The sequence below is a fragment of the Protobothrops mucrosquamatus genome, unplaced genomic scaffold (assembly GCF_001527695.2).
Source record: "Protobothrops mucrosquamatus isolate PMUCROS unplaced genomic scaffold, P.Mucros_1.0 scaffold1440, whole genome shotgun sequence".
NCBI classification, from domain to species: domain Eukaryota; kingdom Metazoa; phylum Chordata; class Lepidosauria; order Squamata; family Viperidae; genus Protobothrops; species Protobothrops mucrosquamatus.
Genome location: NW_015387622.1, coordinates 59,962 through 70,309, shown reverse-complemented (window position 1 = coordinate 70,309; position 10,348 = coordinate 59,962). Strand labels below are relative to the sequence as shown.

Here is a 10,348-nt window from a genome sequence, read left to right as displayed (position 1 = left end):
TAAGGTATTAACACCAGACATATAATCAAGCAGAAAACATACCCTAATCAAGGATAAAACCACAGTTCCGCCAATACTGGCAGGACACAGTTCTGTATATAAACAGGGAGCAACCACACACTCATTAGAACTGATGATATTACCTAGTCAGGTAATGACGCAAGCAAACAATCAAGCTTAGAAAAGGCTAAAGATTCCACATAGCTATTACAGGTAGTCCCTAGTTAACAATTCCACTGTTTAGTGACCATTTAAACTTACAGTGAAAGTTTGAACGGTCACTAAAATGTAAAGAAGATTTACAATAGGTCCTTACACTGGCCACAGCATCCTTGCAATCACATGATCATGATCTGGGCACTTAGCAACCGGTGCACATTTATGATGGTTGCTGCACGTAAGCCAATGCATACAGGTGGGAAATCCAGGCATATTTCATCCCCCCCCCATATTTATGTAAACATAGCTCATTAAGGTAACTTGCTTTTCAATGTATCAAATTGAAACCCACTCAGAAAATGGGTTAATTCAGCAAGTGGGTTGAGAGCTGCGCAAATACCACTGATGTCTGCTTGAATAACTTTATTCATGTCGGATCATTTTTAATCTGCTGAGGGTACAAAAAGCAGATTGTATTGGCATTGACCGGTCAACCCTCTTAACTTTTCTCTGTGAGTCTTGGAGATTGGCATGGCCAGCAATTGTAGGAATATTTTGACCAGAAAAGCGAGATGAGTCTAGAAGTTGCCTTTTTAATTTTTCCCAATTGCTCAGGGTGTATTTAGGATGACCTAAGCCTTCAAATGGTAGATGGGGTTGTGTTGTCAAGAGACACCCAAGGCTAATGTTAAAAATCAGGTGGAGTCTGATACCATCATTTCCGACTGACATATTTTATTAAAAGGCATAAATCCATCAGATGCACGGAGTGGCTAAACCAGAGTTTCCCAACCTTTTCAATCTTAAGAGGTGTAGAAATTCCAGCTGCTGAGAGGCCTTAGCTTCTGAAGGCCATTTTCTTTTCACATTCAAAAGCTGATTTTTAGGGATTGCTCTGAAATAAAACGGTTTATTCTTAAGCAAGAGCTCTCTGAGCTCTCTTGAGCAAGATTTATTTAAAAAGGACATAGTACTGATACATGCATTCCAGCAAGCGTAGCATTTTTTAAAAATAGGAACCAATTTATCATTATTTTATTAATAGTAGTTTTATTTATTCTTATATTTATATACTACCTTTATTTTTGTACGGCTCAAGGCAGGGTATTTGATGCAACACTCCTATTTTCCCACAACCACCTTGTGAAATGGGATGGGTTGAGAGAGAGGAGCTGGGCCAAAATCAGGAAGACGGACTATGCCTTCCTTGACTTTAGTTTATGCATTTTAAGTGAAATAAATAGCCCAGAATAATTCTTTCCTAGCAATGAACCTAGAGAAACCGAAACAGGACCAGATAAATTTTAGCAAAGAAGAAACAATAACCTGATCAAGGAACTATCAAGGAAAAAAACCTACCATGATTGGTAGGGCTAACTACCATCTATAATCAGCCAACAAACTCCACTCTCCCCTTGCAGTGATCAGGTTACCCAAGCTGATAACAAAACACTTGCAGGAAAGCAATCAAGAATTCAACAATTATCATTTTGTCAAGATGGGAACCCTCCCTGCACATTAAAAAACAGGCAGAACCTCAGTCACCCTATGATGGCCTCCATCTTGACTTTTTTGACCATACCCTGAGGACAGCTCTGGATTATAAACTAGTTTTGGAGAATGCTTTTGGAACCTTCTGTCTATATGATTCACTGCTTGAAACTAGCCATAGCGTAAATTTCCTGACTAAAAGTAAATTTTAGGACTTATCTGAACCTTTCTGAGGGACTCTCGATATAGCTGTCCAGCACTTTTGCCTTCTTCTGAAGGCTTCACGGGATATTTCAAGACGCCAGGGTCTTTCTTGACTTCCCATACTCTCTTCCTGATGTTTTTGATAAAATACCAGGCATTGTCATTTTCCTGAAAAAATTCATTCAATTGCAGACCAAACTTTCTGATATATTCCCGGACAATCCTGGGGAGAGGAAAGGAGAAAACAGTGAAAGAAAAAAAATAAATAGAATGATGTATAGTTCTGTGCAGAAGATTGTATCTGATTATCGAGAGAATTAAGGTAAAAATGTGAAGGTCAAATAATTATTCTGTCATCATTTCTGGAGTATCACTATCTCACTTTGCTTTACATATAGAAAGAAAAACTGCACACATTTAGCCAGAATTTACAGTTTCAACACAGCTTTTCCCCTCCATAAAAAAAGAAAGAGCTACCAATTGAGAAGAGAGAAAAAAACAGCACAGAAAAACAGCAATAATTCTCAAATTGCTTGATAAACCCTTACAAACCATTGTCTTACCAAAATGATTCGGGCTTATTTTTCTTACATGAATAGATACTTGGAAGAAAGATAAGATCAAAGAGAATGATTCCAATCCAAATTAAACTTATTTTATTCCCAATTATTTGCCCTGGCTTCTAGGACACTTTCTTTGACTTCTCACTGGAGCCTACACTCTTGGGATTTCCTAGTAGTCTCCCATCCAAGTACTAAGCAATATCAGGTTGGGCCTGCTTAGCTTTTTTGAAAGCCAAGCTAGATGTTTCCACCTAATTTGTCCTCTTAGTTCTAAAGGAAATTAGCTTAACCAACCCTGTGAATGCTCCAGCAGCGATACTCCATTCCATTCCTTATCACGTTTGTCCTGTTCATGTAGTATAAATTGCTGTAAGCTCTGCTGCCAACTTTTAAATAGCAACTGAACCACCCTTACAAATATGTGGAATTTAATGCTGGCTGACATTCCCAGAGTCCAAAATAGCAATGTTGTTACGGGACATACCTCCACGAGCCTCCTTCTTAGTATGCAAGGAGAAGAGACAAGTAAACCTGATCATCTCACATCTCACCTGTGTTTATCAGGTAAACGCATGGGCCCGAGATTGGCATACCAGCCTTCTCTGTCATTTCGATAAGTCTTCACTCGTCCTCCTGCATATTCACTGGCTTCAAGAACTGTCACCTGAAGGCAAATAGGAAAGTCACTGCATCATTTTGACAATGGTTTCTTACTAAAACTTCTCTGCTCGGCTGCTTTGTGACTTATTTTGGGGAGACTTCATAACATTGGCTTTGAGATGTCAGTATTTTATGGTTGTGGCCACTCTTCCCTTCCCTAAGGTTCCTTACCACAAGTTGGCATTTTTCTATGGTAACTGCTCTTTTCAACATTTGTCATCTTTCCCTTCTGACACTCAATTATTATTATTTATTATTATTATTATTTATTATTATTATTATTTAATAATAAAGTTGGAAGGGACCCTGGAGGTCATCGAGTCCAACCCCCTGCTTAGGCAGGAAACCCTACACCAGTGTTGGCGAACCTATGGCACGGGTGCCAGAGGCGGCACTCAGAGCCCTCTCTGTGGGCACACGGGCCATCGCCCCAGTCCTTGGCCTTCAGCTGGGTTTTATAAAACCTTTTCGCTTTAGACCTCCGGTGCCGTGTGCAAAAAAAAAAAGATTCAATCAATCAATCATATTGATTGCATAGAGGGACAGGTGGATGAATTAGTGGAGAAAATGGAAGGAACAGAGGACAGACTTGAGAAAGTAGAAGAAGGCGTGGAAATTCTTCAAAATGATATGGTAATGGCACAATATAGAGAAATGGAATTTGCTCTGAGAATTAGGGGTCTTAAGGAGGACCTACAAGAAAAACTTAAGGAGGAAATTGTTACAGCTTTGGCCCTGGTTTTGAATTGCAACCCAGAGGTGATCTGTGGAGAAATAGAAAATTTTTTTAGAGTAAACTCCTGGGTTGCACGTCAGAGAAATCTACCTAGAGATGTGGTTGTCTACTTTACCACAAGAGTACGTCGTAATGAAATTATACAGCTTTTTTATCAGCAGAGATNTAAGGTATTAACACCAGACATATAATCAAGCAGAAAACATACCCTAATCAAGGATAAAACCACAGTTCCGCCAATACTGGCAGGACACAGTTCTGTATATAAACAGGGAGCAACCACACACTCATTAGAACTGATGATATTACCTAGTCAGGTAATGACGCAAGCAAACAATCAAGCTTAGAAAAGGCTAAAGATTCCAAATAGGTAGTCCCTAGTTAACAAGTAGTTACAGGTAGTCCCTAGTTAACAATTCCACCATTTAGTGATCATTCAAATTTACAGTGAAAGTTTGAACGGTCACTAAAATGTAAAGAAGGTTTACAATAGGTCCCTACACTGGCCACAGCATCCTTGCAATCACATGATCATGATCTGGGCACTTAGCAACCGGTGCACATCCAGGCATATTTCATCCCCCCCCCATATTTATGTAAACATAGCTCATTAAGGTAACTTGCTTTTCAATGTATCAAATTGAAACCCACTCAGAAAATGGGTTAATTCAGCAAGTGGGTTGAGAGCTGCGCAAATACCACTGATGTCTGCTTGAATAACTTTATCCATGTCGGATCATTTTTAATCTGCTGAGGGTACAAAAAGCAGATTGTATTGGCATTGACCGGTCAACCCTCTTAACTTTTCTCTGTGAGTCTTGGAGATTGGCATGGCCAGCAATTGTAGGAATATTTTGACCAGAAAAGCGAGATGAGTCTAGAAGTTGCCTTTTTAATTGTTCCCAATTGCTCAGGGTGTATTTAGGATACCCTAAGCCTTCAAATGGTAGATGGGGTTGTGTTGTCAAGAGACACCCAAGGCTAATGTTAAAAATCAGGTGGAGTCTGATACCATCATTTCCGACTGACATATTTTATTAAAAGGCATAAATCCATCAGATGAAGGAGTGGCTAGACCAGAGTTTCCCAACCTTTTCAATCTTAAGAGGTGTAGAAATTCCAGCTGCTGAGAGGCCTTAGCTTCTGAAGGCCATTTTCTTTTCACATTCAAAAGCTGATTTTTAGGGATTGCTCTGAAATAAAACGGTTTATTCTTAAGCAAGAGCTCTCTGAGCTCTCTTGAGCAAGATTTATTTAAAAAGGACATAGTACTGATACATGCATTCCAGCAAGTGTAGCATTTTTTAAAAATAGGAACCAATTTATCGTTATTTTATTAATAGTAGTTTTATTTATTCTTATATTTATATACTACCTTTATTTTTGTACAGCTCAAGGCAGGGTATTTGATGCAACACTCCTATTTTCCCACAACCACCTTGTGAAATGGGATGGGTTGAGAGAGAGGAGCTGGGCCAAAATCAGGAAGACGGACTATTCCTTCCTTGACTTTAGTTTATGCATTTTAAGTGAAATAAATAGCCCAGAATAATTCTTTCCTAGCAATGAACCTAGAGAAACCGAAACAGGACCAGATAAACTTTAGCAAAGAAGAAACAATAACCTGATCAAGGAACTATCAAGGAAAAAATAACTACCATGATTGGTAGGGCTAACTACCATCTATAATCAGCCAACAAACTCCACTCTCCCCTTGCAGTGATCAGGTTACCCAAGCTGATAACAAAACACTTGCAGGAAAGCAATCAAGAATTCAACAATTATCATTTTGTCAAGATGGGAACCCTCCCTGCACATTAAAAAACAGGCAGAACCTCAATCACCCTATGATGGCCTCCATCTGTACCCTGAGGACAGCTCTGGATTATAAACTAGTTTTGGAGAATGCTTTTGGAACCTTCTGTCTATATGATTCACTGCTTGAAACAAGCCATAGCGTAAATTTCCTGAGTAAAAGTAAATTTTAGGACTTATCTGAACCTTTCTGAGGGACTCTCGATATAGCTGTCCAGCACTTTTGCCTTCTTCTGAAGGCTTCACGGGATATTTCAAGACGCCAGGGTCTTTCTTGACTTCCCCTACTCTCTTCCTGATGTTTTTGATAAAATACCAGGCATTCTCATTTTCCTGAAAAAATTCATTCAACTGCAGACCAAACTTTCTGATATATTCCCGGACAATCCTGGGGAGAGGAAAGGAGAAAACAGTGAAAGAAAAATAAATAAATAGAATGATGTATAGTTCTGTGCAGAAGATTGTATCTGATTATCGAGAGAATTAAGGTAAAAATGTGAAGGTCAAATAATTATTCTGTCATCATTTCTGGAGTATCACTATCTCACTTTGCTTTACATATAGAAAGAAAAACTGCACACATTTAGCCAGAATTTACAGTTTCAACACAGCTTTTCCCTTCCATAAAAAAAGAAAGAAAGAGCTACCAATTGAGAAGAGAGAAAAAAACAGCACAGAAAAACAGCAACAATTCTCAAATTGCTTGATAAACCCTTACAAACCATTGTCTTACCAAAATGATTCGGGCTTATTTTTCTTACATGAATAGATACTTGGAAGAAAGATAAGATCAAAGAGAATGATTCCAATCCAAATTAAACTTATTTTATTCCCAATTATTTGCCCTGGCTTCTAGGACACTTTCTTTGACTTCTCACTGGAGCCTACACTCTTGGGATTTCCTAGTAGTCTCCCATCCAAGTACTAAGCAATATCAGGTTGGGCCTGCTTAGCTTTTTTGAAAGCCAAACTAGATGTTTCCACCTAATTTGTCCTCTTAGTTCTAAAGGAAATTAGCTTAACCAACCCTGTGAATGCTCCAGCAGCGATACTCCATTCCTTATCACGTTTGTCCTGTTCATGTAGTATAAATTGCTGTAAGCTCTGCTGCCACCTTTTAAATAGCAACTGAACCACCCTTACAAATATGTGGAATTTAATGCTGGCTGACATTCCCAGAGTCCAAAATAGCAATGTTGTTACGGGACATACCTCCACGACCCTCCTTCTTAGTATGCAAGGAGAAGAGACAAGTAAACCTGATCATCTCACATCTCACCTGTGTTTATCAGGTAAACGCATGGGCCCGAGATTGGCATACCAGCCTTCTCTGTCATTTCGATAAGTCTTCACTCGTCCTCCCGCATATTCACTGGCTTCAAGAACTGTCACCTGAAGGCAAATAGGAAAGTCACTGCATAATTTTGACAATGGTTTCTTACTAAAACTTCTCTGCTCGGCTGCTTTGTGACTTATTTTGGGGAGACTTCATAGCATTGGCTTTGAGATGTCAGTATTTTATGGTTGTGGCCACTCTTCCCTTCCCTAAGGTTCCTTACCACAAGTTGGCATTTTTCTATGGTAACTGCTCTTTTCAACATTTGTCATCTTTCCCTTCTGACACTCAACTTTCTCATTAGTGTTCCTTGAGGCACCTTCCAATAATAATAATAATAATAATAATAATAATAATAATAATAATAATAATAATAATAATAATAATAATAATAATAATAATAATAATAATAATAATAATAATAATAATAATAATAATAAAGTTGGAAGGGACCCTGGAGGTCATCGAGTCCAACCCCCTGTTTAGGCAGGAAACCCTACAAAGTATAATCTCTGGGGCCTGGGAGGGGAGAATGCAGCTCTCATACTCTTGGTAGACATTTCATTGGCTTTCAGTGCCTTCATCTTATCCTTCTGGATAAGTTGGGAGTAAGAGGCACCATTCTAAAGTGATTATGCTCCTACTTAAGTAGGTGGTCTCAGTTAGTAGCCATAAAGGGTAAACAATTCCTGGTTATATCAATATGTGATGCCCTAGGGATCTCCTCTCTTATTTAAGATCATCTCTCTTTGGGATGAGGGGTCACCAATAAGCAGATGGCACTTAATTATCTATCACCATCCTAGGCTAAGCTGAAGATGCTGTGAAAATAATCAACTACACAAGTGAGGATCTGCTTTTCAAATTAGATGAATATCTCTGTCCAGAATACATTTTTTTAATGGGTGGATGCTGTCAGATTCCTAGGAACTTGTACCCCAAGGAAGTATCTGTGAAGGCAGGTGAGGGTAAGGGTTAGAAATTCTGCTAGCTACATGAAAGGAATGGAGAGAGCAAATGCCAATGTCAACTACATATTCTCTCCACTGAGGCGCTCATCAGTGGGACTGGGGGCCAAAAAAATCAAGATGGCATCTACGACTGTGCAATGAAAATCTGTCCTTTTCTATTTGAATCACGATGGACATAAAAAGGATGGGGCTTCAACTGCATGATTGTAGGTGCCAACTTGACTTTTCGCTAAACGGTGCTGCTGTTGTCCAAGCAAATTGTTGATAGACAAAAATCAGTGGCTTACCTGATGTCCAGCCCCTGCAAGAACATAGGCTGCACTAAGCCCAGCCATTCCTGCACCTACAACCACAACATGTTTTGGGTTTGATGTCTCTTTCAGACCATTTCTGGCGATCTCTAGAAATTCTTCATAGTCAGTTTCTCGGAAGCATTCCTCTAGGGGTTCTATGTCATCTGCACAGCTTCCCAAGGCAGCCAAGAACAACAGTGAGAACATAACTGGATAAAACACATACAAAAATGGAATATGTATAAGGATGGCACTTTCCTGTTTTTTCTTATTCTGGATTTTTTGCCTCTGGTTCTGTTCGTTTGTTCCATTCTTTTATACGTGTCACTGAACCACCTTCTAACCAGAGTTCCTGAAGTCTCCTACATTACATCTAAACTGCAATAAAATGACCAAAAATGGACACAGAGTCTTTCCTTCTGCTTCTCTGGTCACACAAAGGTTCTCATCACAAATAAGTCCTCTTCAACCCAAGCTTAACTCCTTTTGATTTCAACGTCCATCTCCTTTTCTTGGCAGCAGTGTGAAAGGGGTTGCTACTTGGAAAGGGTTTTGCTTCCCAGTCCCAAGCATTTTCTTGGTGGACTCTTATTCAAATTCTTACTTGCTTACTTTTTTGAGATAATCCTTCCAAGTAGCTGTTATAATACCTGTAATGAAATTAATCTGGCCTGAAAATTATACTCAAGTAAATGTTAGTGCTTCACAGAATATACTTCCATATGTGAACAACTCCTCTGTCAACGTTTTGGGGTTTTACTGGCAGACAGAAGCAACAGTAAGGAAAAACGTGCTTCCAAATTATTTCCCTTTGTGTTCAGACACAATATTTTGTTAATAATTGTGTTACAGAAACAAAATCCATTGAGACGCTGTAGGATCAAGCATTTCCCTCTGATAGACTCCTATCATCCTTATGGAGGAAGGAACCAGGTTAAGGAAGGTTGGCATGGATGTTACAGCAGTGTTAAGGAATAATGCAGAGAAAAAGTACAACTCCAATTATATAGATCTATGTCAGGTTTCTGCCACCTAGTACCTTCAGGATGGGTTGGATGGGGTAGAATCAAGATCATGTGAAATGTTAATATCACTTTATAATGCCTTGGAATATTGCATCCAGTTTTGGTTGCTATGATAGAAGAAAGATGTTGAAACTCTAGAAAGAGTGCAGAAAAGAGTAACAAAGAGGATTAGGGGACTGGAGGCCAAAATACAGTATATGAATGAATGGTTGCAGAAATTAGATATGTCTAGTTTAGTGAAAAGAAGAAATAAGGGTGACATGATAGCAGTGTTCCAATGTCTAAAGAGCTGTCACAAAGAAGAGGGGGTCAACATATTCTCCAAAGCATCTGACGGTAGAACAAGAAGCTAATCAAGAAGAGAGCCAACCTAGAACTAAGGAGACATTTCCTGACAGAACAATTAACAACTTGCCTCCAGAACAACTTGCCTCCAAAAGTTGTGTGTGCTCCCAACGCTGGAGGTTTTTAAGAAGAGATTGGACAATCATTTGTCTTGAAATGTCATAGGGTTTCCTGCTTGAACTGGGGGTTGGATTAGAAGACCTCTAAGGTCCCTTCCAACTCTATTATTCTGCTATATCTGGAGATTTTCTGATTGGCAAGGTCTCACGGTGTTGTGCCATCTAGTGTACAATACTTGATTGTTGATTGGTGGGAGAATCCTGATTCCCAGATTTCTGCAAAGATTACAACATTCAAAGTATCTTTATACTCAAATATTTCTCACCAACTGGATATTTGGCTAGCCTGACGCTTTTCCAACACTGTCATTCAAACTGCCCATGCACTGACATTAATTGATTTTGTACACAATTTTCTACCTCTATGCTACCCTTTTAAAGGGTTGCTAGCCAAACCTGTACATGATATGCCATGTTTTTCTTCATCTAGCCCAGGGGTAGTCAACCTTTTTATACCTACCGCCCACTTTTGTATCTCTGTTAGTAGTAAAATTTTCTAACTGCCCACCGGTTCCACAGTAATGATGATTTATAAAGTAGGGAAGTAACTTTACTTTATAAAATTTATAAAGCAGAGTTACAGCAAGTTAAAGCATATAATAATAATTACTTACCAAATCCTCTATGTCGG

General features: G+C 39.0%; 1 protein-coding gene across 1 annotated transcript in view; it reads right to left on the bottom strand.

Annotated features, from left to right (window-relative positions):
- Positions 1 to 10,348, bottom strand: part of LOC107292853 (L-amino-acid oxidase-like) — a 26,765-nt gene that overhangs the window by 8,328 nt on the left and 8,089 nt on the right. Inside the window, exons 2-4 of the mRNA XM_015821979.1 lie at positions 8,223 to 8,437; positions 6,908 to 7,020; positions 1,876 to 2,077 (exon numbers count right to left, since the gene is read on the bottom strand). Coding sequence (XP_015677465.1) covers positions 1,876 to 2,077; positions 6,908 to 7,020; positions 8,223 to 8,437 — 530 coding nt within the window. The remainder of the gene's footprint in view (positions 1 to 1,875; positions 2,078 to 6,907; positions 7,021 to 8,222; positions 8,438 to 10,348) is intronic.